At 56.7% G+C, this 27765-nt stretch overlaps 8 protein-coding genes across 8 annotated transcripts; 3 read left to right on the top strand and 5 right to left on the bottom strand.

Moving 5' to 3' along the window:
• Positions 1–298: 298 nt before the first annotated feature.
• On the top strand, positions 299–1389 carry B0H18DRAFT_1010725 (uncharacterized protein). Its single transcript, XM_048028941.1, has one exon. The coding sequence runs from the start codon at positions 719–721 to the stop codon at positions 1337–1339; it is 621 nt and encodes a 206-aa protein (XP_047892822.1). The 5' UTR covers positions 299–718; the 3' UTR covers positions 1340–1389.
• A 4417-nt stretch (positions 1390–5806) lies between these two features.
• Positions 5807–6190, bottom strand: B0H18DRAFT_877525 (uncharacterized protein; the record flags this gene model as incomplete). The annotated part of the gene is made up of 1 exon (XM_048040565.1): positions 5807–6190. A coding segment is annotated over one exon (384 nt), but the record flags the coding sequence as incomplete, so codon positions are not given.
• A 6645-nt stretch (positions 6191–12835) lies between these two features.
• On the bottom strand, positions 12836–14850 carry B0H18DRAFT_1085384 (ATP-utilizing phosphoenolpyruvate carboxykinase; the record flags this gene model as incomplete). The annotated part of the gene is made up of 9 exons (XM_048031908.1): positions 12836–13201; positions 13227–13299; positions 13347–13753; positions 13789–13863; positions 13915–14127; positions 14185–14250; positions 14316–14398; positions 14461–14718; positions 14769–14850. The coding sequence occupies 9 exons, from the start codon at positions 14848–14850 to the stop codon at positions 12836–12838; spliced, it is 1623 nt and encodes a 540-aa protein (XP_047892820.1).
• A 326-nt stretch (positions 14851–15176) lies between these two features.
• B0H18DRAFT_1104867 (uncharacterized protein) lies at positions 15177–16792 on the bottom strand (the record flags this gene model as incomplete). The annotated part of the gene is given in 6 exon segments (XM_048032625.1): positions 15177–15742; positions 15941–16317; positions 16337–16425; positions 16454–16606; positions 16644–16675; positions 16738–16792. Coding segments are annotated over 6 exon segments (1272 nt in total), but the record flags the coding sequence as incomplete, so codon positions are not given.
• A 640-nt stretch (positions 16793–17432) lies between these two features.
• B0H18DRAFT_1010706 (alpha beta-hydrolase) lies at positions 17433–19192 on the bottom strand. Its single transcript, XM_048028940.1, has 2 exons — positions 18680–19192; positions 17433–18601 (listed from the first exon to the last, which is right to left on the bottom strand). Exons 1-2 carry the CDS (start codon positions 18877–18879, stop codon positions 17560–17562), a joined length of 1242 nt encoding a protein of 413 aa, XP_047892818.1. The 5' UTR covers positions 18880–19192; the 3' UTR covers positions 17433–17559.
• A 767-nt stretch (positions 19193–19959) lies between these two features.
• On the bottom strand, positions 19960–22578 carry B0H18DRAFT_877604 (uncharacterized protein; the record flags this gene model as incomplete). The annotated part of the gene is made up of 2 exons (XM_048040570.1): positions 19960–21988; positions 22043–22578. 2 exons carry the CDS (start codon positions 22576–22578, stop codon positions 19960–19962), a joined length of 2565 nt encoding a protein of 854 aa, XP_047892817.1.
• Positions 22579–22832: 254 nt separating this feature from the next.
• B0H18DRAFT_1010702 (uncharacterized protein) lies at positions 22833–24277 on the top strand. The gene is made up of 9 exons (XM_048028939.1): positions 22833–22889; positions 23090–23111; positions 23159–23200; positions 23244–23494; positions 23521–23583; positions 23604–23607; positions 23655–23738; positions 23785–23938; positions 23985–24277. Exons 1-9 carry the CDS (start codon positions 22884–22886, stop codon positions 24082–24084), a joined length of 726 nt encoding a protein of 241 aa, XP_047892816.1. The 5' UTR covers positions 22833–22883; the 3' UTR covers positions 24085–24277.
• A 126-nt stretch (positions 24278–24403) lies between these two features.
• Positions 24404–25894, top strand: B0H18DRAFT_395289 (uncharacterized protein). The gene is made up of 3 exons (XM_048037914.1): positions 24404–24792; positions 24870–25663; positions 25725–25894. Exons 1-2 carry the CDS (start codon positions 24767–24769, stop codon positions 25615–25617), a joined length of 774 nt encoding a protein of 257 aa, XP_047892815.1. The 5' UTR covers positions 24404–24766; the 3' UTR covers positions 25618–25663; positions 25725–25894.
• The last annotated feature ends 1871 nt before the right edge of the window (positions 25895–27765 follow it).

Raw genomic sequence — 27765 nt, 5'->3', positions numbered from 1 at the left:
TTCTCCCTAGCTTCCGCGCTTCTCCATTTGACCCTCTCACATCCTCTGTCGGATCTGGCGACCTCAATCAGGATCCCTGCGGCCCTGGCGACACGCAACACGGCCACGCGGCCTAGGACTCGCACGACGCGCGTGCAAGTCCAGCGTCGGGCAACAAGACCACGCACAACGTCGAGACTGCGGCGCGAGGGAAGCGGAAGGAGGAAGAGGAGAAGGGGAGGAAGAGAGAGGAGGGGGGAGGGCGCGGGGCGAGCAAGAAAAACGAGCACGAAGGCTCGCAAAACGCAGGTACGCGACCGTACACCCTCGCTGACCGTCCCTGCCTCGCCGTTCCCGCTCCTAGTGCCCGTGCCAGCAGGCGTATCGACGAACACGAAGCTCGTCGTGCGCTCTGCTGGCCACGACGATGGCAATTCCTCTTTCCGGGACGACCCATGTGTTGTGCCCGCTGTTACACACGGCAACACGGCGGACACACAGCGCTGCGCGTCTGACGTGTCCGTTTACTTGCTACTGTCTGCGCCAGCAGAGGTACCAATGAGCAAGAAGCCCGTGGTACGTGCTGCTGGCCACGAAGACGGCGTTTCCATCTTCCGGGACGACCTCATGGTCGTACCCAACGTTTCGCATGGCAACACGTCGGACGATCGCTGCACGTCCGACGTGCCCCATCTTCCTATGAACCGCCGCACGGAGGGTACGTCGAGCATACAGCTCGATGTACACACTGTGGACGAGAGCAACTCCCCGCCTGGTGTACTGGCGAACGTACCCGGCGCGCTCGTCGACCCCTCATGCGCGAGTGACGGTTCCGTGGTGCGCCTCACGACCGTGCACCCAGTACACACGTCACCAGCCGCAGTGCCCGCGTCGGAAGGCAACACAACGACCAATGAGTGCATTGCGTGCCTCTCCGTTGTCAAGAACGGGATGCTGGGCCCATGCAGCAGCACGGCCATTGTGCCTGCTGCTCCCACTTCGCGAGACAACACGTCTGGAGAGTCTCCGAGTTCTACCAGGCCGTCTCCCCCTTTTCTTGTGCCACCGCACGCAGCGGATACGCCGAGCTCGTCGCTCGATGTGTCCCCCCAGGACTTTCTTGTGGATGTGCACGAAGCACGCAAGTCTGTGCTCGCCGCCCTCCACCATATCCATAACTCATATAGTGATGCGCCTGGGGAACTTCTTGGTTCTGCCGGACCGTCCTATTCTTCCTCTATGCCCTTTCGTGCTCTGTGCACGTCGAGCCCTCCACTCGATGTGCTCACGGCCGACTTCCGGGGCGTGCGCGACACATCCACAAGCGTGCTCGCCGCGACCCCTCAAGCTTCCGTCTTGATGCAGACGTGTCCGGTGTCCACACCGACGCATGGTACAACGAGCACCGAGTGTTGAAGTGAAAGAGGTTTAGAAGGGCTTGTTAGGCCAGTGGAAGTGAAGGACAGTAGAGTGGAGTGAACAGACCTATCCCAGAGGGAAGACTCTGATGCTAGGCAGGCAGAAGAGAGGAGAGATCGTTATCCATTAGGGGGGAATCACCCCAGTATATATACATGTCTGGGACTGATCACATGCTACATCAGTAAGCAGATCAGTAATCACTAAGTCCGAGTTTTAGGGAAATGAGTAAGCCTTAACTCCAGAGATAGGGATATGCATAAGCGTCCATGTGATCAAGGAATGTACTGGAAGGTCATGGAACATGCCGGAAGGGAGTGGAATGATCCAGAATAAGTCTGGAACAGTGTAGATCGGTCTGGAGCGAGTCACAAGATGAGTCCAGACAGAGTCCATCAAAAGAATGTATGTAATACTACATCGCAGAACACAAGTCCATATATGTACGTAACTGATAAGATAAGATAACACTGGAAAGTCGGAAGTTCAACACCGAGCTCGCTGCACCCAGTGTTGGCGACCTTAAGGCTTACGGAGCTGCTGAATCTGTTCGACGGCCTGGTTAACGAGCCCAGCGCCGTCACGACGCACGACGTGTTCGGTGTGCTACCCAGCACGACCGACGCATCTTTCAATCCTACTACGACACCTGCTTCTCGCGAGGAGAGTACACCGAGCTCGAGGCTCGACGTACTACCCGCTGATGAGCCTGATAACATGCGCGATGCACTCTCTAACGTGCTCGCTGCATATTCCATACTGGGTACGTTGAGCAACAGCTCACTCGACGTACATAGTACCAATCTCACTTCTTCAATGACGGAGGAGGGGGAAGGGACACCCCACGGGTTTATTTTCGAGTCTTATGACACGAGACATGCAGGTACGATGCGGAGGTCTCTGATCGACGTGCAGAGAAGCACGTTGATCGCCACACCCACGTCTGCCATGTCCATGAAGTCTCCTACGCCCAGCGACACTGTCGACGCACGATCAAGCACGGTCGATGTGTCCATCTCCACCTCCATCGTCAAGATATGACCTTCGACGTGGAGCCCCTCGCTCAGTGTATACGACATGACCTTGACGTTGGAGACCATGTCTAGTGACACGGTCGGTGTGCAATCATGCACGATCGACTCGTCCACCTGCACGTCCGTCATCACCGTCATGACGTGCTCGGCAAGTAAGGCCAGCCCTCGATGTGACGTTCACGGCGACGCGCCCAGAAGCACGTCAATGGGTTCGTCAATAACAAGATCCGTCACTGCTCCGACACAGTGTAAGATCGGTCTGTGCGAGCATCAATGCAAGAAGATGCACAGTACATCCACATTGCCGGATGTACTGGCTTCCTCAAGCTATCCAGCCTCGTCGAAGACTAAGCAGCCAGACAGGTCACAGGTCGTCCGACGCACAGACCAGCTGGGACAACGCTCCGTCAAAGCGACACAGTCGGCATGCAGCCAGGCATGTGCATGACTGGTGCGTTGTGGGGAAGCCCCACAGAGCAGGCCCGGAACCAACGGATATAAGGCAAACGACTACAAAGGACAACGGACGGCGTTACACACGGAAGGGACGTCGAATGATAGGTTACCTAGGCAGCACAACCGGAAAGCAACTCATTAGGGCAACCGGAGGCAGCCCTGGACGGCACCGGAGGGTACAGGAACGAACTACTCCTCACGCACACTCTCCCCCTCATCCATCAAATCAGTCTCGGTCTCGGTTTCGACACCCGCATCCTCGAAATCGTCACTAGTACGCGCCGGAGGGAACTGAAGGCGACGCGGAATGCCGGAATAGTCAGCGTCCGGAACGTACATGCCACGCGAAAGACGATCGTGCATGCCGGCAACACTGGACGCCAGGCCGGAGAGAATACGGCGGGTATGCTGAGCCTCGGACTGGAAGGAGGCGGACACGTCACGTTGAACGCTAGCGTAACGTTGGAGCTGGGAGATGAGCGCGTCGAGGCTGTCGGAGGAAGCCCGGAGGGGGGAGAGCTGCATGGGCCTCTCGAGGTACCGGACCGGAAGCAACGGACGGCCCACTTCGACATCGGACTGCTCAACAGCGACGCGGTTGGCGGACCAGGCGATAGCAGGGTACGGCTCGCCAACGACGCTGTGCTCGGACGCGATGGTCGAGAACACCTGGTCAAGGTAGTCGATCAGATCCTGGACGTCGGAGAACCGGCGGATGAGAGGGAGGGACACGTCGCCATGCGCAGTAGCTCGCGCCCGGGAGTCGAAGAGCATGCGCTACGCACCGGAAGGAGCGTCAGCCCGCCGGAAGGAGAATATACGAGATGAATATCACCCACGACGATCCAGCGGGCGGCGTGGGCCCAGGCCAACCATTCGGAAGGACTGTCAGCGACAAGACGCGGCTCGACGACTCGTTCATCCCGGAGGAGAGCAAGAAGACGGTAGAAGCGGGTAGAGTAGACGATGGCGGAGGGGTTGGCTGGGGCATCGGAGGGCATGGCGCTGGACGGGAGACGGTACAGGAAGGGAAGGAGGGGGCTTAAGAGGGACCGGAGGGAACGGGGAAGTACGGGGAGGAGTGCCAGCGAGGCGGAGGCGTGGGAGAGCAAGCCGGAGGGAACATAAGGGAGGGAGCCGGGGACCGGGGAGGGGGAGATCCTACCTACCTACCACCTAGGAGTAGAGAGCGAGCTCAACGGCGATTCCCTGCGTTTCTGACTGCGTCCTGCGTTTACTGCGTTGCGAATAGATCACTGCGTTCACCTTCAACGAGCACCGCGTTTACTTCTGGCTCTCTGCGTTTTATCCGGCTTCAACGAGTTTCTACGCGTTCACTCCGAGTCCCTGCGTTGTGGGACGACTCCACCACTCTCCTCCGACCGCGTTACAGTGTCCCCTGCGAGTATCCGAGCTCGTACGTCCCCTCCGGGCCCGAATCGTCACATCCCCTTCCCATCCGCTTGCCAACAGCCCCCGCCCGTCGTTTCTACCGACACCATCGATTCCTTCCGGTCTCTTTTCGACCCGGGAGACTCGCAACCTACACAGCGTCCTCCTACTCTATCAAGACATCATCGTCGAGTACAACGAGCCACTCGCTCACTGCACACAGCGAGGCCAACATGCGTGACGATGACGTGATTGACGTGTTCAGAAGCTCGTCGATCAGCTCGTCGATCAGCTCGTCGACATCACTGCCCGCATCGACCTTGGCGACATGCCAGGCTCGCGTCAGGTCCGACAAGACCGACCTGCACGAGCATGTGGTGTCGATGGTTACGGGCCATCTCGATGACGATGACCCACGCAGGCGCAATTACGACCTCGACGCGCACACGTCGAGCACTTCCACGTCGTATTACACACGCCGCACGCACCAGGAACCAACCTCAAGTGTGCGCGGTACGCCCTCCTTTATGACTGCTGAGCAAGCTATCGAGCAGTCAACGAGATACAGTACACCCGAGTCGCTGGATGTACTGATCTCGTCGTGTTCGACAACTCCTACCTCGGACATCTCGCGTCCACCTCAACATGGCGGCGATACTCATCCCGTAATCATCAATGCCGACCACTGTACGTGCAAGGATGTGCCCTTGCTCGTATGCAATGTACTGTCGAGTACTGCGGGCGCATCGTGTAACAAGACGAGGTCCAACGGGGACTGTCCTGTACAGGTTTGGCTATTAGGGTTCATCACTCAAGGTAACACTTCAGTCGAGACGGGTGATCAGTCCGTCTAGGGTCGTGAGAGAGTAAGTGTTGTTGATTACTAACTACTATACGGTTACAGTAGTTATCAACGAGAGGGCGAGTTAGAGAGAGAAAGAAGTGAGAGAGATGAGAGGGAGAGATGTTTGGCCAGCAAAGTGTGTCCTCCTTTGTTCAACTCTTCGTCCTTATATACATTTGCGTGATGCTCTAAATGCTCGCGCTGAGACCTGCTCGAGTTAATGCTCGAAAGCACTAAGTATATTGTCGTAAGTTCGAGTGAGTTCTACGAGATGCGAGGTGCATACGAAGTAATCATACCATAATATGCACAGTAATCAAGTCACTACACATCGCAAACATCAAACGTACGTTACATACCTCAAGCATCGGGTACACTGAGCAATAGATGGCTCGATGTGCACGATGCTGCGAAGCATAGGACTCCCACCGGTGTACTCTGTGAAGTACCCGGAACTCTTACCTCCGCACCATTACATGGGAATTTGGTGACCTCGTTGGTCACTATGGATCCTGTTGTTGGTGTAAAAACTAAGATGGAGGAGGGGGAAGGGACCGGTACGGGTACCTTTTTCGAGATTCAAGACTCGGAAACCCGAGACTTAGCATCAACTGGCTTGCCGTCACCACCGCGACTGGTCCCGCTGCCACCTGTCATTTTGCCGCCGCCGCTACCACCCTCGTCACTGTTGTACAACATTGTCCGCATCGCATGGGTGTGCCTGTGTCGTGATCGCCTTGCCGGAGTACAGGCTGCGAACGAAGGGGTTCGATGATCCGGAACCATCCGCCGAAGGTCCTTCACTGGTGCTCGTGCCTCGGAGGAGCGAGACGAAGTCAGGGTTCAGTGCCTCAAGATTGCATTCCAGGAAGTTTTCCGACGAATAGGTGACAGGGCCGGTGAAGTGGTTGACTGTGAACGTCGGGAAGCCCGTACGGTCAATGGAGCCTGCTTTGAACGAAGAGTGGTTGCCCCACCACTTCGTGAACGCCTCAACCATTGTATGGCTGCTCTTCTTCGGCATGCGAGGTGCCTGGTCGTCCATGATGTGGATGAGGCCGCCAGGCTTGTTGTGCAGGAAACAGAGGCATTCCAAGTGTCTACAGCACTCGGTGTGCTCGTACTTTCCCGATGACCAGCCTGGATGACCTCCACGGAGCTTGCTTCACACGCGCGCGAAGTCGTACCCTTGTACGTGCAGGATGCCCTGGCTTCGGAGTCGCAAGCATTTGAAAATTGAGGATACAACGGTGGGTGAACATCGCCGTTCACTCCCTGTCGCAGTCTGGTTTGGCCATATGGAAGTCCTTGTTGAATCGGGGACTTCTGCAGTTGTATCTCGCACGCGCGAGATCGACCCACCATGCGTGCGGCGAGTACTCGATGCAGGATGGCTCGACGTAGCTGAGTTGAGGCTAGACTTGAATGTCGTTGATGCGGGTTTGGCGGTCAACAACGAAGGAGTCAGTACTTCCGACGATCCGGAAGTAATGTGCTTCTTTGGTTCGTCGATCGTCAGCCTGACGGGCTTGGTTGTCGAGGCGTCACGTACACTCGAGGTCGGCCCCTCGTGTGTATGGCGGGCAAGGTCGTTGGCGCGTCATGCGGGGGTCTTGTACCGCTCGTACGAACGTGAGACCGTGGGCTTGTAATCGGTCCGCACCTCACATCGTCTCGATGAGGCTTCGGTTGACTGGGTCGCCAAATTCGTTGACAGGCCTGTCGAACCCGAAGAAGCCAGTACATCCTGTGAGATGGATGTACTGGGCTTTGTCGAGCTTTTGCGCTCGCGCTGATCGACTGTATCTGACCTACGTAGGTTCAGAGTAGCCGCGGGAATCGATACCAGGCCATCGCATGGTTCCCGTACCCCGGAAGTATCGCTGATCGTGGGTACAACGACCTCGTTATTCGTTGTACCGTTTGCAGGTGCGGGTACTGGGCACGTATGCGCCGATATGGGTTGTGAATTGGGTATCCCGGTAGAGCTATGAGGCTCTCCGGATACGCTGGTATGCGAGACAGAGATAGCAGTGGCGGGTACATCGAGCGATGGGCTCGACGTATCCGCAGTCTGCAATGGTAGCAGGGTAGAGGGAGGCAGCCTGGGATAGCCAAGAGACTCTCCGGACACGCCGTCTCGCGAAGTGAGAACAGCAGGCACAATGGTTGTGCTACTGCACCAGTCCAATGCCCTGTTCTTGACGTCGGGGAGGCACACAACAAACTCATTGTTCGTGGTGTGGCCTTCCGACATGGGCACTGAAGCTGGTGACATGCGTACCGGGGTCACTGTCGTGAAGTGTGCCTCGACCGCGTCGATCCCATGTGTAGGATCGAATGACACGCTGGGTACTTCCTCGAGTACGCCAGACGCGTTGTTGTGCTCGTCGACAGTGTGTACATCGAGTGACAAGCTCGACGTACCCTCTGTGCAGTGGGTCGCAGAAGGACGGGGCACGTCAGATGTGCAGCGAGGCGCGTCCGACGTGTCGCCGTGTTTTGCAGCGGGTACAACTGCAACGTCATCCCGGGAGGCGGATAACGTGCCGTCTTCGTGGCCAGCAACGCGCACGACGAGCTCCATGTTCGTCGATACGCGCGGGGGCTTGGGCACTGGCAAAACAGTAGGCGTCGAGGTAGGTACCTCCATTGAGGGCGTGCCTTCACTCCTCGAGCCTCTGGGCTGGTCGGTAGTGTGTACGTCGAGCGAATGGCTCAGCGTACCCACTACGCGACGGTCGATCGCAGATGAGTGGGACACGCCGGACGTGCAGCACTGCGCGTCCGCCGTATCGCCTTGCGAAGTGGAGGGTACGGTCTGGAGGTCGTCCCGTAGTACCTCGTTGGTTGTCGATACACGGGCTGGTGAGGGCACTAGCGAGAGGATGGGCACGTCGGACACGCAGTTCTGCGCATCCGCCGTGTTGCCATGCAGGGTAGTGGGTACGACATGTGAGTTGTCCCGAGATGCAGAAATCCCATCTTCGTGACCAGCAGAGCGCACGACGAGCTTCTCGTTCGTCGATACACCTGCTGGTGCGGGCACTGGAACGGGCAGCGGCGAGCGGGGTACATGCAACAAGGGCGTACCTCTGGTCTTCGAGCCTTTCTGCTCGCTTTCTCTACTCGCGCCGCACCCTTCCTCCTCCTCCTCTTTCGCATTCCCCTGCTCCTTTGGATTCTCCTTGCAGCCTCCTCGCTCCTCGTTCCTTCCGTTCTGGGTGGTCCTATCGCTCGGCGCTGGACTTGCACATGCGTGGTGCAAGTCCTGGGTTGCGCGGCTTGGTCGCGTGTTGCCAGAGCCGCGGGTTGTCAATATGGGGTCGTCAGAGTCGAGACGCAGAGGGTCCGAGTCGAGGAGTGGGCTGCTAGAGGACGGTCTGGTACCGCTTGAAGTGTCTTCACGCGCCGCTAGCTGAACTGGCGGTAGTTCAGCTAGCCAGTCGCGGATTCGTGCGTGCCTGCCCGTTAGGACAGGACGCGCGCCTTGCTGGTCGGTCAGGCAGTCGCGGTGGCTGCCCAAGTCGAGGTCGCGGGCGAGGTGGTGGTGGCGGTCGAGAGCACCGCATTGGGCGCTAGCGCTCAGGGCGCTCGCCATCGACACGGGCTCGTGTCGACGCTGAAGGGGTCAAGCGCGTCGTCGGCCGCATTGAGTGTGTCGCTCGATGCGCACAAATCATATTTCGTGTCGGGATTCATTTCTGAGCTCCCAACGCGCGTTTGTACGAGTCTCAACTCGTATTTGCTAGGCACAGTGTGAAATCGTATACCCTCCCGGGCGCAGCGGAGCGCCGTGCTTGTAGGCGCGGGCATACCGGCCCCGGCTCCGGGCCGGTCCCCGAAAGTTATATATATGAAAGTGTCGACTCAAAGTTATATATATATTGCTGAGTCGAGTTATAGATATATTGCGCGCCGTTTGATTCATATAGTATGCAGACTTCACTCGGTTTGTTATAGATACCATCGCTCGCTGTTTGATATATTTGACTGACTACAATATATATAGAGGTTATTTTTTCAGCAAACGGTACGCCATAGTAAGCAATACTGATCAGTGTTCTTCGCAACCTTACGTGCTACCGCAAGCTGGTCTCGGTTATAGTGGATGTTCTTCGGTGGCTTGAGCATGTCAAGGCAGTCTGTTGCACACTCAAATATTTGTCTCATCCGTGCATTGCGAACAAATAAAGTTTTTGTGGTGCTGCCAGACGGCGGGACATTGCAGTGGCATAAAATGAATATATATATTATTTATGTCCTATTATTGACGCGGTGCCGGGTCGATTTGGCCACTGTACATAAGTGGCGGCGCTTAGGCGTCCCGCACCATAGGTACTCAAACTGTCACTCTGCGCAGGGACAGCGGGGATTTCGCGGCCGGTAGCGGCCGGTCGATGGGGCGTACTGACACCTCGCCAGTACTTAGTAGAGCAACGTGCGCTTCCCACCACACATGCAATCCCCCATGCCCAACATTAGCGAGTCCGCCAGCAAGCAAGCAGCCGAGCCCAAGGCTCAGCGGGTTTATATCTTTCGGCAGGTGATGGAAGTCGAAGAGATAGAATATGTGTTCGTGGGGGACGTATACGTTGAAGCTCTGGCTAAGCGGAGCCCGCGGAGGCTGGTTGCAATGTTGACGGAAACCGCAAAGATTGTATACCCGGAGCTCAAGAGAATGGTCATATGGCACCTAGAGCTGGCAGGGTGATACATCAGCCCCTGTACTTAGAGTTACAAAATGATACATCAATCGCTGTAGTTCACAGGGCCTCTGGGCGATGTATCAGCTGTGTCGAGTGCTGACAGGTGATACATCATCATCTCTCGTAGCAAGTGCACTAATTCGGTAAGTAAGTGCATTAGCTAATCAGGCTATGTGTGGGATCAGCTCGTTAGTACTGATGGACCAGTAAGTATGTACTATGTACTCTACTAGTAGTAGTCTAGTGCTACTAATTGGGCATGAACTGGGTACAATTCCATCATTGTGCGCGCTCGCTATTGATGCATTCAGTTCGGGAGCCAAATAGCCCGGGAGCACGAGAAGCCGCACGGCGCAGGCGCTGAAGTTCGAACATTGCCGAATCGGGTATAGATCGCAACCAAATCAGGCTAGCTAGGCGATCATACACTACGGGCCCATTTCCATGCGTTTTCCACAGCCACTGCTAGATTGGTAGGTATGTATTAATCCAATTTGCATGCCTACATTCATCGGGACTGAGATCCACAGGAATGATGCACTGGATGCACCGGGACGAGGATGAGATTACGGCCCGATCGTGTATACCCGATTTGGCAACAGCTGTGGCTGGAGCTCGCAGAACAGCGGAATATCCCAATGCACATTGTAATATGGCTCTACACATACCAAAAAGCTTCGGAATATGCTGATAGTACAACAAGGTCTATGCACACGATGTTTTATATGTTTCTAACCGCTAAATCCATGTGAGCAAGTGTTTAGATGCGAGAAAAACATCGCCCAGCCAATCAGAGCCCGAATAGCGGTCAGCTGAATCCAAACATATGTTTGTGGATGCGTTCCGAGTGAAATATGCTACATAGAGCTATTCTAACTGAGGAGGATTGTACATCAACTGACCAAGCATGAGCACATTACTCCACTAGTCAGTCAATCATTCCCATAATGAACAGTCAGTGTTGACATAGATTACTGGTATTACTAACAATGTAACAAGGCTTCGAGGTATGTGTGACACAACATTGTCTTCGAGTGGCGAGTTTTTGAAAACAATCAAACCTTTGCACTATATAGAGCACCTGTGTATAGAAGAATGTCCGTGCTCTAATGCAGAGAGTGCTGTAGCGTATGTTTTTGTTGTCGGAATAGCCGCCCACGACCCAATCTGGCAATGATTACTCGATTAGGTATTGGGCGCTTAGCTTGCTGCGCCCATTGGTGCGATGTTTTGAAGCATGCTGCGAGGTGTTAGCCTAGTACAATGATTAGTGCATCACATCTATGGCAAAACACTGTCTCCATAACTGTCTCGGACCGATCAGGTGGCAGCCCCCAGAAGCCGGCGAGTTGCCTTACCAAGTAGGGGGTTGCCGGATTGGGTCACCGGAGTGCTCGTCGCGCCACAAGTTCGAGCCTTTTTAGGCAGCTGCCGACGAACCAGCCCGAAATAGTATCGGAGTAATACCCGATAACCGGTGTGCCGGGATCGCTCAATTAAGCTGAGTCAGCGCTACCTGATATGGCATGTCCAGCCATGCCTCATTTGGATGTGCCTCGGGTGGCACGCATATCCCCGAGCTAGTCCCGAGCTGCCACTTTGGGCAGTGCTTCATTACCAAAACGAGACCGGTCTGTCATGTATCAATCCCGGCGACCGTGATACATTGCTGATACATCCACAGACGCCTCTCATCTAGAGTGAAAGATGTATCATTCTGTAACTCTAATGAGAGGGGTATGATGTATCAATATGCCGGTGTAGGCTCCATATGGCGAATCGTCGAGGTACCTTCTCTCGTATGCACGCCCATTCGGAAGTGCAATTGATCGGTTGGTCTGGCAGAATACCACGCCTCTCAGCGTCCCCGATAGAGCGACCTGGAAGGAGATGAAGAATATGTTGCTGGACCAAGAGTCGTGGTCACATGCACGGCTTGCACATACAGAGTCCATCGGAGAGGAGATTGTTACTGAAAGCATCCCCGTCTTGGGGAGGGTTGACCTCTCAGGTGTCAAGAATCCGTTGATCGTGTTCTTCAGAAGGTCTGTGGCCCTATGTGATTGGAAGCGACATAGAGATCTTTACTGATGAGATCTTTACTCAGTGAATCCTCAGAGTTGATCTGACCCACGCTTTCAACTTTCAGGCTATTCAAGCTCCAAAAGAGCAAGACCGCTACAGTTAAAGCAAGGGCAAACCGAGGGCTAAGCCCGAGGGTACATATACATGGCCATTGTAGCAAAATAGTCTAGCCTCCGGCGAAATAGGGTACGTCTAGGTTGAACCTGTCCAGGGAGGTGAAGAGAACGCGTCGCAGCGCCCATTGTACTCAACTCTCTTGAACCTAAGACGTCGATTGCCAAAGAGGTCGTAGTACGCGCGCGTGAACATACCTTATGTCGGGCAGCCTGAGAAAGCACTTACATCGAGAAGAACATTGGATGTAGCGCTTACATGCGACCCATCGACAATCAGAATACAGGTATAACCACACAATACGGAGTCATACAGCGTCCTACTCGATACCTATTCACTGAGCGTACTGACACAAGTACCACCATCGCCGACATACATTATTACGTATACATATCCCAAACCTCAGGCTCACGCCACCTGCGGGCCCGTAATTCGGAGCCTGACCTTTTCCTCAACGTCCTGCTCGCACAGCATGATTGTAGCAGATCAGTCTGATTCCCAGCGAGGTGTATATGTCTAGACTGAACCTGTCCAAGGGCGGGAGAGAACGACTCGCAGCGCCCATTGTACTCAGCTCTCTTAAACCTAAGACGTCGATTGCCAGAGTGCACGTGGTTGTAGTACGCACGCGTGGAAATGGGCGCACTTGCGTCGAGAGCTTGAAGAACGATTGGAAGTAGCGTTTACATGCAACGCGGGCCCACTGCCAATCAGAATACAGGTATAACCATACAATACATAATACAGCGTCTTCCTACTCGATAGCTATCCAAGTGTGCTGCTACAAGTACCACTATCTCGACTCACGCCACCTGCGGGCCCGCAAGCCTGACCTTCTCCTCCACGTCCTGCTCATACAGCGCGAACGCCTTCTGGAACATCCCCGCCAGCTTCCTCACCTCCCTCTCAAACGCCTCCTTGTCCGTCCACGCCAAGCGGGGGTTCAGCAGCTCGCGCGGCACGCCCTCGATGTGGGTGGGGACCTGGAGGCCGAACGTCCCGAACGTCTCGTACTCCGCCTTGGCGAGCTCGCCCGAGTGCACCGCGTCGACGATCATGCGCGTGTACTTGAGCGGGCAGCGCTTGCCCGTCCCGTACTTGCCGCCCGTCCAGCCCGTGTTGATCAGCCAGCAGTCGACGTTATTCTTCGACATGCGCTCCGCGAGCATCTCGCGTAGCGCCGGGGTGCAGGACGATAAACGGCGCGGAGTAGCACGTCGAGAAGGTCGGGATGGCTCGAGGACGCCGTCCTCCGTCCGGGGTTTTCCTAAGCCAAATCAGTGCGTTCTCGCTCATGAAGCCAAGGCAACTCACGAAGTGTAGCCCGCGAGGAAATGGTAGCTCGCCTGCTCGGGCGAGAGCTTGCTCACGGGTGGGAGGACACCGAACGCATCGCAGGTGAGCATGATGATGTTGCTCGGCTGGCGGTTGACCATGCACGGGATCTGCGCGTTCGGGATGAACTCGATCGGGTACGCGCAGCGCGTGTTCTCCGTGATGCTGACGTCGTCGTAGTCGGGCACGCGCGAGATCGGGTTGTACACGACGTTCTCGAGGATGCTCCCGAAGCGCACCGCGTTGTAGATCTCGGGCTCCTTCTCCGCGGAGAGGTTGACGCACTTCGCGTAGCACCCGCCCTCGATGTTGAACACGCCATCGTCCGACCAGACGTGCTCGTCGTCGCCGATCAGCTTCCGGCGCGGGTCGGCGGAAAGCGTCGTCTTGCCCGTGCCAGACAACCCGAAGAAAGGGTCACATCGTTGTTCTCGATGCCGACGTTGGCAGACGAGTGCAGCGAGAGCTGGCCGAACTTGACCGGTTGGAGGTAGTGCTACACACGGGCGTCAGTCACACTCAATAGGGCGGGAAGGAAGACGCGCACCATGACAGAGAAGACACCCTTCTTCATCTCACCCGCATACTCGGTGCCGAGGATGACCATCTCCATACGCTTGAAGTTGATCTCGACAGACGTGGTGCTGCTCATACCCTTCGTGAAGCGGTTCGCCGGGAACTGGCCCGCGTTGTAGATGATGAAGTCCGGCTCGCCGAATTCCAACAACTCTTCCTCCGTCGGGCGGATGAGCATGTTGTTCTGCAACGCGTGACGTCAGCACCCGACACAGCGGTACGAGGGACAGGAACGACTTGCCATGAACAAAGCGTGGTAAGCCCGCGCGCAGATGACACGGACCTTGATGCGGTACTTCGGATCCCACTATGCGAGAGGGAACAGCGGATCAGCTGCACTGGTCCGCACTTGGCGATGACGTCGCCACTTACACCCGCGTACCCGTCAAAGACGTAGACGTTGTCCCGGGTGTTGAGGTAGTCGATGGCGCGCTCACGGTTGATCTCGAACGTGTCTGTCAAGCCGAGAGACGCGTCAGCTAAGGCCTTCGCACACAGAGCGGACGCGCGAACGTACGCTCGTCCATCATGATGTTGACGCTCCCCCACCAAATATCGTCCTTGCTCGTCTCCTCGTACACGATTCGCTTGTCCTTTGGGCTGCGCCCCGTCTTCTTGCCCGAGAAGTTGATCAGCGAACCGCTCGCGGAGATGACGGCACCCTCATTTCGGATGGCATCTTCGTAGAGCTGAGCAACGGGCGCGTTGCGCTTGATCTGAATCCGGTCCATGTCGAAACCGGCCTGGGAGAAGTACTCCAAGTCACGGCCGACCACTGAGTGAATGTCAGTTGCAGTACGGGAATGAAGTGGCTGGTGAGCGTACGCTTGGACGGCTCGGCATCGAAAGCCTGAGCATAGTTCTTGTGGAGAATGTGCGGGGTCACGTAGGGCGTGCGGTAGGCCATGGCTGATTCAGTATGCTGCACAAGACCAAGACGTCTCAGTACTAGCTCAGACATGCTGAAGAAAAGGCCGAAGTGGAATGAAGGTGGAAATTTGCGAGGCAGCCAGATCGCCGCACCAGAACGCTCGCGGGGATCAACGTAGATATACTGTGTAACCCGAGTATACACCACCTACCACGACGCAACTCGGGGCTACACACGGTCTGCCAGTGCGTTGCTTCGCGCATACATGGACGGGATCCCGCATTGAAGACTGCTCCAGACCGGTGCATGTGATAGTGCTACTGGCAACGCTCGCTCAAGCCAATCAGCGAAGATCAATTCACTGTGGCTGAGGAGGTGTTCCGCGACGAGACCCGAGGGTGCATGCATGCTCCACTCGCAACATCCTGGCCCGTGAACGTCGCGAGGGGGCAGGCTCCAGGAGATCCATAACAGGTGCGGTAGGTACCGCCCGTCATGTCGATGTGCCCGTCGACTGAGGCAGGTTGCATACATGCACCACTGCCCAGTGTTCGATAACACAGGCCAAGGACCAGCGGGCAAACCCGGGTCAGTGCGAGGTACGGAGGAGGGGCAAATACCTTCGGTAGGGGCAAAAAGCCGCACAGCAATTTGATAGGCGATCTATCATGGAGGCCCCAGGAAGATTTATGGGCTTCCGGGCCGTGCAACGAACGCATCGATGGGGAGGGAGACACGAGCGAGCGACCTCCACGAAAGGTGCATGCCCGCCAGGGCGTACATCGCCTCACAGCATGTCTGCATGCTGGACGAGCGCCGCGACAGACGGAAACGGCCCAACGCGAAGGACGACGCCCTGGAAGCTTGAACCGGAAGATCGCCAGAGGCATAGCGCGCTGCTCCGCGACAGACCGCCTCGGCGAAGGCACTACACACCGGGACGCGCCCAGGACGCGATGGGGGCGCATATACTAGGGTGATGGACTCCGAGAGCTGAGTACAATACACCGCCATCTATCCGCACGCGATGGAGGGCGTTGCAGTGGATAGGTCGCAGAGCACACGAGCGTCCATAGCGTCTGGAACATCGCACAGCACGACAGGGGGGAGATGACTCGGTACTCACCGGTTGCAGATGGGCAAAATTGGGGTATGGGCTGGTTGAGAAGCTGGATGCAGAGGCGAAACAAGTGGGAAAACGCGGGAGGGGCGGATGAGGGAGTTGGAAGTGGAGAGGGGGTCTTATAAGAGCCCAGCGGAGCGATCGCTGCATCCAGCATGAGTGTGCTCTTTCCAAAAAAGGCGATAATTGCGTCACGCGACTGCAGGCGAACAGAGGCAGACCCGGTTCTGCCCGCTGCGGGAGACCGTCGATGGCAGAGATCAGAGAGCCGGGGCGAGGCTGGCGAGCAGACAAGCCCCGTCCCGCGCAGAGAGAGCGCAGCGTGCGGGTGGCCGTTGGGAGCAGGAGTGCGAGGGAACATCGCACGGCCAACGCCTCGCCTGCGATCAACCACCTCACATGCCCCTCCCGGGCCCTCCCAAAACAGGCGTGATCTGCACCTCGCCGTACGGTGTTATATCAGCCTCCTTCACACCCTCATCCCCGTCCTCGTCGTCGCACATCGAGCGAGCTCACCAGTATGATGTCCTTCACGGAACCGCCGGTACTGATATAGCCGATGGCACCAAGGGCGGTTGACGGTCCCGGAGCGGGGCCCCATGTTCCCCGCACCCGTTGCACTTGGCGGCAGCACCTTTCAACCCAGATCATCTCTGTGCTCGTGATTTCCTACGACGAGCCAACAACATCGCTCTCGATCACTCACCTCCATCGCACTCCTGTACGTTTTCTCTTCAACTATGCGCGTACGTTACTTTCATCCTTCTTAGCACCTCACGGAGGCTCCCATACTTGGATACATAGCTTGCGGTCTAGTCCCATTGGCAACGTCACTTGTCGTAATTCCGAGCACATGTGAGCTCTCACGCGCACGTCGAAGTCCACCCTGCTAGAACTGCGGGTACCTTCGCAACTACAAATTCAGCTCCCAAACAACGGCAAGAGCTCTGTGTGCTCCTTACTTACGGGCTTCCAGGTCACTCGCGCACCCCAATTGTGTGGAGGGTTCTCAGAGCTCCCGTCCTTCTAGCGGGTCACATTTCCGACTTATATACAGCAAGTTATGTCGCTGGCATTTCCGTGAAACAGGGCCACCTTCCGGACCTTGCGACTCCCGATACCCGGCCGAAGGGATTGTGCAGATACGATATGGGGTTTGACAGATTCCGCACATCATGCAGTCAGTCACATCGTCACTTTTCCTCCGGGTCATTGGATGGGAGGATTTTCATCTTCAGCGTTCTGCGAGTCTTAGTAGAGAGTAGAGAGGAGAAGAGCTGCTCCTGTCTTGGTCAGGCATCGCATCCCAATAAGGCATGTCTTTTTCCGGATTTGGCGATACAAATTGACTTTCATTGTGACAGTTTCTGCCTAAACGACCCCAAGAACGTAGCTAACCCCTAAGTTATGCATGACAGTCATGTCGACGTGCGGTCGCGGCCTTTTGCGCTTTCCCCGAAGCCGCTTCAATGCGACCTGTCCCAGTGGGCCGTGGTGAGATTAGCACGACCACAGCTGTCACCGGTGAGCATTGCAGACGGTCGCAAACACGCTGAAGGGGGTATGATATGATAGTACTGTTACACCGCTAGGAGCTTGATCCACATTATTCACTCTACTCTTCACTTATCGCTCTCAGCGACCCAGTCCCCGATTGCAGCCAACACTGCCTTATCCTCAGGCTCGTTAAGCGGGAACAGCAAATGGTCGTGAATGGCCCCCCTCGCCTCGAAATACTTCACACCGTCCCTCCCCTCTCCCAAATCTCTTACCATCCTCTCCTTGAGCGTCACCACCATGTCCAGGAACCGCTCCATGTCCCCCACCTCGACGAACGTCCTCGGAAAGCCCTTGAAGCTCGCGTCCACATGCTTCGACGCCGGCGAGATGTACTCGTTCGTATTCATCGCCTCGAGCCCTAGCGGGCCCGGATACAGGCGGGACGCAGCCCACAGCGGGCCCTGCAACGAGTCCACCAGGTAATCGTGCACATTCCTCGCCGCCGAGCTCCCCGCACCCGCATGCGACGTCCCCATATCCGCCCACACGCTCAGCAGCACAAGGTGGTACGCCGGCACCGCCGCGGGGCTGGGGAACTTGGCGGGGACGCGCTCGTGCAGCTCCTTGACGTTCTCGACGAGGTAGCGCGCGAGCGCGAGGGAGAGGTTCGCGCCCGCGCTGTCGCCGAGGACCACGACGTCCTCCAGCGCGAAGCCGACGATGTTGAGGAGGTAGTCCAGGCCGGTAATCGCGTCGAGGAGGGCGGCGGGGAACGGGTTGCGCCCTTCTGGCGGAGGCGAGGGCGAGAGGTCCGTCAGGCGGTACTCCACGGCCAGCGCTCGTCGCACGCGGGAGATGTGCTGGAGGTGGATACGCGAATGCCTGCCCATGAGGTAATGCGGGTGCGCGGACGAGGATAAATATCCTCCGCCGTGGAAGAACAGTATCACGCGCTCGCCGGGCACGGGCGGGGCATTGGGGTCGACGTCCGGGCTGCTGGTCTGCCAGTACCCCGGAATGCGCGTGGGGTGGACGTTCGCCTGTGCAGCCCAGTGTTTTACACGGCCGAGGATGAGCGCGGGGTTGGGCTCGAGCCAGAGGGCGTGCATGCCGCGGCCACGAGGGATGGCGCGGTGCGTCGGGGAGTCGATGATGTTGCCCGTCCTGCGTAGCGCGTTGACACACCGGGTCGAACGGAACGTTCAGCGGACGGACGACGGGGCTGCAACTCGCGGGACTCACCTCTCCGCGATGGGCCCGAACTCCGACCAGACCCTGAGAATGGGCAAGAACACGCATTTGAGGAGTGACCAGCTAGGATGTGGCCTTCGTGACCGCGGCAGATTGGTGAGGACGAGCCATGGTACGCGGAAGAAGACTGTGAGGAGGCCTTGGTAGGCGAAGTAGATCGTGCGCCACGGCTGCGCGCGCCATTCATGCATCCCGCGAGAGACGGTCCGGATCGAGGGCCGGCGCCAAGGGTGTCGACTCGAACTGGATGTCAGTGCGAGCTCGAGGGAACGTCGACTGAGAAGGTCCTCACACCGACGTTTATGAGCTCCTCGCACGGTCTCTCACACCCCGGATCAGTTGCACGTAGAACTTCTCTGATTGGCGATAGTGACGGCGTTTGTATGTTTTCTCGTCTCAGCTATCTGCATCTGTGTGTACGGGGGTTTGCTGAATGTCCTTCGTGTATGCCTACTCGAGGTTGACAGGCTAGTACGACGCCAATGTCATGATAGTGTCCACCGCAGCGGCAATCATCGATATCTGCTGACCATTGCATAGTGCGAGTCTGAACTGCTCGCACCTGGGTTAGGCTGCCAGTGTTGTGGCGCTGCGGGATGTCCAGCTACGGGCGCTCGGGGACACAGGCATGGAAGGTCTGAGCGGTCACCGGACAATCCGTGCTTCGCAAGTCCTTCGCGGAAGGAAATTAGCCACCTGGCGTTGTGGAGCGTCCGATCGTACGATCAATCCTGAGGATCACGATCGTGCTGACTCTGCTTGACACTTCCAGTCAGCCCGAGTCAGGCACGTCTCCACTGCCAGTCAGCAGCTGGATACTTAGGCACGTCAAGCTACATAACGTTCTCCTGGTGACTGACATGAACCAGGATTCACGGTGTTCTGCCGTGATTCAGGACTGTTACGATACCGGTGGTCTCCACAGATAGAAGGTCGACAAGGTGCGTCACTCTCATCATGACTTCGGAATTCCATAGCTGCGACAAAGTTGTTCGGATGATTGCCAGGACAGGATACCGTACGAGATGCGTAGGCAAGAACGGAAACCCAAACTATGAGTAGATATTCAGTACATACGGCAAACACCAATACAGCTAAGTTATTACAAGACGACGAGTGACGACGAGATGAGATTTGCACGACCGGATGTGGTACAACAAAACAACAACAGGGCAAGAAAACAGATGTCCAAGATATCGAGGGCTAGAGGTGCTTCACAGTGCTCTTTCGACGCGGCTGCGCCACAGGTGAAGACGGATACGCGAACAGATTCAACGCGTCATCGGACGAGAGATCCTCGGCAGTGCACATTCGAGAAGGTTCGTCCTCCTCCGAGTCCTCAAGATCGTCGTCACTCTCTTCGCGAGCAGGCTGAGTGCGTGGCTTCGGCTGCGGAAGCACGCTGACAAGGATCTTGCAGGCTTTGGAAGTGCCTTTGTCTTCCGCTCGGGGTGCAGGGATATCACGCTCTGCGTCGCGTGGTGCGCTGCATTTGATGGCCTTTTGACTGCACGACCACGGGGCTGGACATAATGCTCCAGGCCTTCTTTTGCGGTACCTGTAGTACGCCGCTCGTCCTCTTCGCCAGCGCTGTCGACCTCTTTTTCGGGCTTCTCGGTCTTGAGACTACGAGGGGGACTTCGTCGCACACGCTTCTTGTTCTGGCTGAGCCCAGGGAAGTCCTCGAACTCCGAGCTCGCCAACGTCTCCTCGTCATCGTCATCATGAGGGGGACTGGCAACAATCGTGGGCGTCGACTGTCTGGATGTCCGCGAGCTGGAGGAGGCCACAGTGGCCTGGCCCGGTTGAGACCGCCGTGGCTGACGCTCAGGCTTTTTCGGACCAGACTGAGATCGCAGTTTGCGAGGCGCGTGCAGCTCGACAGCGGGGAGCGGTTTCGATTGCTGGACCTTCCTCCGTTTCGTAGGGCGTTGCACCTCGGGGGTCTTCTGCACCCACGAGCCGATCATGTCCTCCCAAACCCACTCTCCGGAGGACGTAGAAGGACCCGCTTGCGGGCCGCCTGCGCCCAGAATCGCATTGGCCGTCTGCTGCGCCCCTGCGCCCGTACTGAAGCAACGCGCCTCTGCGCCCTCGACCCTCCCCACGAGTTCCTCCCTCAGCGCATGCAGGTCCTCACCCGCCTCTGCACCGCGCCTGGGCAGGAACGGATGCGCGCCGCCCATCCCTCCCGTCAAGATCACGTCCTCGATCTGCCTGAGGGCGTTGCCCCAGAGGCTCGCCTCGAGCAGGTACAGTCGGTGTGCGCGCAGTGCACGAGCGTAACGTCTGAGCACCTGCATAGCCTCCGTCTGTGTGAGCTGAGGCGTAGGCGGGGGCGTGGGCTGGGGTGTGCTGTCTTCTGACGGGGCGCGCTCGAGCGCGAGCGGGAAGTCGAAGGGACTCGTAGGGTCAGCGGGAACAGGGACGATGAAGAATAGGCCGACGAGGGCGCCGTAGGTGTCCGTGTTGGGCGCGCAGGAGCGGAGGAACGCGGCGAGAGTCTCCCGGTCGCCGAGGGGTAGAGTGGGTAGTACTGGGCTAGCGAGGCAGTAGGTCGCTAGGCAGATGAGAGTGTCTGCCGCGCTGGGCTGTTTGGGCGAGCCACGTTCTGGTCGGACTTGAAGACCGGTGCTCGATATGTACAGCAAGAAGTCAACTGTGTGCTGGACGTCTTCTGCGTAAGGGCGAGTTGCTGCCGGGTCACCGCTTTCGGCCTGCGACTCTCTTGCAGCTAGATGGTCCAGCGCCGACTTCGTCCACTTGGCAAGCCGGGGCCTCAACTTGTCTTCGAGGGGCTCTAGAACGTGGGACTTCCTCTTGGACCGGCTTCGGGCCTGACCTTTGTCGGTCTCGACAATATCGTGCGCCAATCCTGAGCATAGCTGCAGGAACGCCGGTAAGTCCTGTGCGCGCAAGTCCCTCGCCAGGCGGGCAACAGGTTTCGACGTCCACGCGTCGACGCGCCCAGCCTGGGACTGCGAGAGCGCGTCCACGAATAAGGCCGCGAAGGTCGAGTTGTCAAGGCGATGGTAGTTGGCGCTCGCGCGATGGTCTCTGGAGCAGCATGATGAACGGAGAGTCGTGAGGTAGTTGGTGTGTGCGGGATGAAGAAGGGGACAAGTCGAGCTGCCAGTGACGGAAGAGCGGATAGACTCGAGAAACAACGCGTGGAGAACGAGGTGGGATTCGATGGATAGGGTGTGAGAGAGGCACACCTCGAGGAGCGCTGTCAAGAGTGTGGGATGGTGGGGACATGTCTCGAGAACAAGAGTCAGAGCATGAGAGATAACAGTATGGCTAGAGAACCGTTCAGTAACTTCATCGGCTAAAGTGGTAGACCGGCGGGCGTACCTTCGATAGTGAAGAGGAACGGCCTCGTACAGTTCCTCCTGGATGTCGGTAGTGATGTTTGTGGACGAGTCCTCAAGTTCATCCTCGAGTTCGTCTTGGCGAGCAACTATCTCAGCTTGGATGTTCTCGCCGATCATGGCGGCGCACATCGATGCCAGAGATCGAATGGGCGGCGCGTCGTTGCGCGGACCTGTCGATTCCGTGCCGAGGGCAGCCTGTACGACACTTCGGAATGCATCGCGTACTTCGTAGATCTTCCGCGAGAGCTGGACATTGTCAAGACTGGTGCGGTCAAAATGTATACGCGACCCGAGACTCTCGGGCGGCTGTAAAATGGCCAGTGGAGGCGCGTCGTGGTCCGTGGACGCGGTTCGTGGAAGGGGGCGTGAGCGATTCGAGTAGGTCACAGACACCAGAGGTCTTTTATGCGACCTCGGAGCCGAGAAATCTGCTAGGGTTGTGCATTTGGCGCGTAATGGTCGGAACAGCCGGTTGACGCGCGAAGTTGTGAGATGGGTGCCGTTACTGGTAGACATAAGTCTTCGTCACGGTCCGGTTAGTATTGAGTAGATCCAAGATATTGAGTAGATGAGCAATCAAGAGTAGGAGAAGGCGGGGAGGAGGGGTAACGCGCACGCAAGATGGCGGCGTGGATGGAGATAGGACGGCAGAGCACTCGGAGCAGCCACATTGAGCCACATCGAGATTCGACACGGTTCGAGTTTAGAGATCCCAGATCTCGTGATCGTGTTTTCCCACGAGCGCCATCCGGGTTTACAGACTCGGGGACAGTCTTCTCTGCCCGAATCCTGACCATATTCGCTCACTGTCAAGGTTCAAAATGACAGTCTGACTAGTCAACCCACAATTCGTTCTTTGAGCTGCTCAGTAATCTGCTATGATACGCCGAACACCACACCGGCCTGTCTATGTCAGCGTGGCGTCAGTGTGCCAGAGGCTATATATCTCTGCCAGTGAGCGGTTGGACATACGTAGCCGCCAGCGAGCACTTTTTTCGCACATTGAACTTGCAACGACGCTTCCTAGCATGACGGGAAAGTATGGCTCGGTGAGTTTTCTCCCAGACATCTGGCTAACGGTGCTGACGCGGCGAAGTAACCGGGTCATCCTCCGGCTTTGGACGACTCGTGACGGAGAGTGCGCTGAGGCACGGCGACAAGGTTGCCGCACATTGAGGAAGCAGAAGTGCTGTCGGATCTCTCGTCGAAATACTCCTCCTCGCAGCTTCTCACGCTTAAGCTCGACGTCACCAAGTCAGATGAAGTCAAGCAGGCCTTCAGCGCCGCGCACGCGCACTTTGGTCGGGTCGACGTCGTGTTCAATAACGCGGGGAAGTTAGTCCTCGGACCAGTCGAAGGCACCCCGGACGACATGGCGCGCGACTTATTCGAACTGAACCTCTGGGGCGCGGTCAATGTCACTTCGGCCGCGGTGCATTGCTTCCGCGAGCTTAACAGCCAGCTGGGGGACGTTTGATACAGAACTCTTCGGTCTGTGGATCTCGGGGTCTCCCCGCCTCGGTTTCTACTGCGGGACCAAGTTTGGTGAGTAGAAACGAACTTGAAGACTGCGGTGGCTTACTAGAACGCAGCCATGGAGGGCATATCCGAGGCTCTCGCTGTGGAAGTTGACCCAGCCTGGAACATCAAGGTAGGCGTCGCAACTACACCTCCGCGTTACAACAACTGCCAGTGCATGTACTAACGTCACATCACTCGCAGGTCATCATCTCGAACCCGGTTCATTCTACACAGGCGGTCACGGTAGAGGAGACGTCGCCCCTGCGCATCCTGCTTACAAGCAACCCGACCTGAGCAAGATGCTGAAGGGCGAGGGTATGTCAGACCCAATCAAGGGCGTGGAGATCATCTACCGGTTGGCATCTCTGCCCAATCCCCTCTCCATTTTCCGCTGGGCCAAGACTCGGTGGCCACGATGGTGACAAAGCGAAGAAGTTGCTCGCGGCTGCCGAAGAATATGCATCGTGGTCAGAGGCGTTGGAGCTAAACCCTAGGCTGTAGCCCCCTTCGCAGTATAAGGCTCCTGCACGCAGTAAAGGCGTGAGCAGAATAATTTTAAAGGGGTGTGTCCCAGATACAAGCTTGCGAAGGCGTGGCTTAGCCCCGAGACCCACTGATACTAAGCATTCAATTCAATACTCAAGCCATCTGCAATGCTGGTGGCCTCAAAGCATCTCCCCGTCACGAAGTGGGCACGATGCGCGTGGCATGCTATTTGCGGTTCATTCATCCTACCAGTGGTTCCTTATGGCTACGTGGCACAAGGCCATCGTATATGCCCTGAGGTACAGAAGATTTGGCGGCGGAGCTACTCATTTATGTGTCTTGGTCGGGCAGAGGGCGAGATCACGGCTGATCACCCATACTAATATAATAGCCAGTTGCAGTGGCGAACGGCGATGGGTGGAAGCAGTCACCTCTTGGCAAAGGTGGTGGCTGTACGCTGAGCCGACACCGATCGCTTCTGCACAGCTAAGACCGTTCAGAAACCAACTGAATCCGGTGAACCGAGCATCCTGTCTTGTCCTCTGCGGTGCGCCGTGTCCCAACCGTGCCCTGTGAAAGGTCTAAAACGCATCGAATGCATCGGTTCTGACAACAGTAATCTTTTTAGATTCTACGCGTGCGGCCTTCGGCGACGATCCAGGCCGTCATGACCTCCATCCAAGTCTAAGCCACTTCAATGTTCCGCCATGGAACCCTTCCAAAGTGCGCTTCTTCTTCTGCTTCGTTTAGTGTTCCGAGTCTGACACATGCGTCCTTACATCGTGCGGCTTTTGCTATAGGTGTCGCTTCCCGCGCCCTTCGTGTCTTGTTCAGCCTCGTCCAGCAACTTCGTGGGCCCCGTCTTCAATTCACGGCTTGCAGAACTGCGTCCTGTCCTCTTGCACTCCCGACGTAGTCATCTCCTCGTTCATTGCCCAAACCACCGAGCACCAAAATGCTGCGCCCGCTTCCTATACCTCCGAGGTCATGCAGCGCAGATATAGACCCACGGAAATGCGAACCGGGAGCGTGCATCGGCGCCTCCCGTCTATCGCATCCACAAGTACGGTCACCGACAGTCATCCTCCTCGGCCGCGCCCTCTTCCACGACCGAACGCCGAGTCGTCGTGCGCGAAGCCCGCGTTGAGGCCTCTCCCGACGCCTGTGCTGTCGGACACTGCGTCTACGTGTTCCGGCAACTCACTCGCCCGCTCGGCTTCGCTGTACAGCGCGGCCTCCGCCTCGACCTCGTCATTAGCCACCGACTCCTCATCCTCCGACTCCTCATCCCGTCCGATGACGCCGTCGCAGAGTCCGGAGGCGGACGACGACGTCGAGGTTGTTCTTCCGGATGACATGGAGTGCCTCGGGGGCAGCGGACTGTTCAGTTACGGGATGGGTACGTCCCGCGACGACGCCGAGAGTGGGCAGAGCCAAAGACTCATGTTGGCGGCGGCACTCGCAATCAGGGCGCACGATATCGTGGAACAGGAAATAGTGTGGAAGGCGTTCGTGCTGAAGAAGGGCAACCTGCTCCCGGTAGAGTAGGTCTGCATTCGGCGGATCATGAGTGCATACTTATCGCGGCTCACTAGTGAGTTGTTGCTCTCTGCTCCCTCTACGTAGTACACCACTTACTAGCGAATACCAACCAGAATCTTGATGACCTAGGCTCAAGTTAATCGAGACCCTGACGTCTGGCACGTTGGACCCGACATTCGTTTCGATCTCGCAACAAGATACCTGTAGATATTTCAATCTTCTCTTCATAACCTTCTGCTGTATTCGTAGATTTTCGTTCTTGCCGGTTTAAATGTAGCATTCCTTCGCTTGGCTGTCATTCCCTGCCCACACTACATAAGTTATAACATACACCTCGCCACGCTCCCTACCACTGCAACTGTTTCACTTCGTGCTCGGATTATAGGGCTCTCACTGGAGGGTGTATATTCAATTGCACACTATTATCTGACGTTCTCCAGCTCTGCTCTTACTTTAGTAGGGCTGTCAATAGCATATGGATGATCTCATCGTTTGCCGATGCGGTCCGCGACAGCATGTCAGCGCGATACGCACGTTTCCCTCTTCGTGCTTCTCCTAGAACTATACGGTGATTGGCGATCCCTGAAAGAATGGGCGATAAGGGAAGGTAGGCGCAGATCTTATCCGTTGCAGGATGCCCTGCGGACGCACACTTGAGCAAGCAAACTGCAACCTGAGCACTGACACAGACGTCGGCCCATACCACCTCCTGTCTTTCAACCGGGAGCCCGGGGTTACTCACATGGAGGATCCTCGGTGTCTAGAACGCGAGGGTCAGCTGTCCGAAGACCTTTCGACGAATTATGCAAACTGACACAAATCAGAGACAGACATACAGGCATGGATACATATCCACCCCTTCCCCCGACTCTGCAGACACGCTGATTCTCCTTAGGGGACGAACTGCACGCGCGGCGCGAGAGCGAACGTCACGCAATCGTGCAGTGCTCGGGGCCTCAAGGCCTCATGGTTGAGGGCCTTGCACGCCAGAAGCCGGTCTTTCCTCACACGCATGGTAAGAACATACCGTTGTAAAGGCTCTTGGTATGTCGGAAGATTTGTGGATGCAGTAACGCAGCCCCGGGCTCCACCGACGGCGGCGAGATCGTTGACGTTTCGAGGAGCTCTGGGAGACCGAGGTACTGTCTGCGGATGCTCAGCACACGTGGCGGTATGAGAGGCATAAACCATAGCAGCCCACGGTGACTCCTTCATGAGTGAGTGAGCACTTAGCGGTGTTAGGGTCCACACTACGTCGAGAGTCATATCGGGCGGACCTATGTGCAGGCCGGTTGACAGAGGGACGTGCCGATGCACGCCTCTGGGATCTAAGATATGTAATTTAGTTGAGAAGCGTACCGACACGAGAGTAGTTTCACCCACGAAGTAAGGTCATGATGCTGAGTAGTCCTCGTGTAGTTACCAGTAGTAGCACTGCAGAGATTGGATCGCGCCTCCTGCGTCACAAGCTGTAGTTGTGCTTGAGCTGCACAGGAAAAGAATTTGCGCGACTGTAGAAAGGAAGGAAAGGAGCACCGCGCGTGAACCTAGTCTCGAAGAAAGACTTGAACCTGGAACCATCCACCACATTCACATGTGGGGTCTGTGTCGAACCTATACTGACGGGGCTCGTGTGCACTATTAGGTTTACCATAGCGTTCTTGCTAGGGTCGTGGTCACTAGGCGATCTGAAGAGATGCGGCGGCACCTGGCGATCATCCTAAGGTGGGCATGGTCATTACTGACGGGGGGCGATGCTCATCGAATAACTTACGACTGGTCACAGGTCGAAGAAGGGCGTACGCGTGACCTTATACTCGGGCAATAGTGTTTGTTGACGAGAATGGTGCGTGCGATAACCGGGAAAGATGTCCATCCCGTCTCAAAGTCTAGGAGCGAGTCGCCTCCGACCCTATGTGGGCAGCAAATCGCACCGAGAACGGCACTTATCAGAGTACTGCTGGCGAGGAATCGTGATTACTACCACCCACCGACTAGCCTTGCCATTCCGAGTCGTCGAGATCACAACATCGACCCGTGCTAAGGCGCGTATCGTCGTGTTCATCATCTGCGGTGAGGTAGCATTATCATAAGACTCATCTGAGCACATACGAGATGAGCGCGTGAGTAGTTGTGTTCCGCGGCGAAGCACTA

This window comes from Fomitopsis serialis (assembly GCF_022376445.1).
Source record: "Fomitopsis serialis strain Sig1Antser10 chromosome Unknown B0H18scaffold_38, whole genome shotgun sequence".
NCBI lineage: Eukaryota > Fungi > Basidiomycota > Agaricomycetes > Polyporales > Fomitopsidaceae > Fomitopsis > Fomitopsis serialis.
This window is presented reverse-complemented; position numbering and strand designations above follow the sequence as displayed.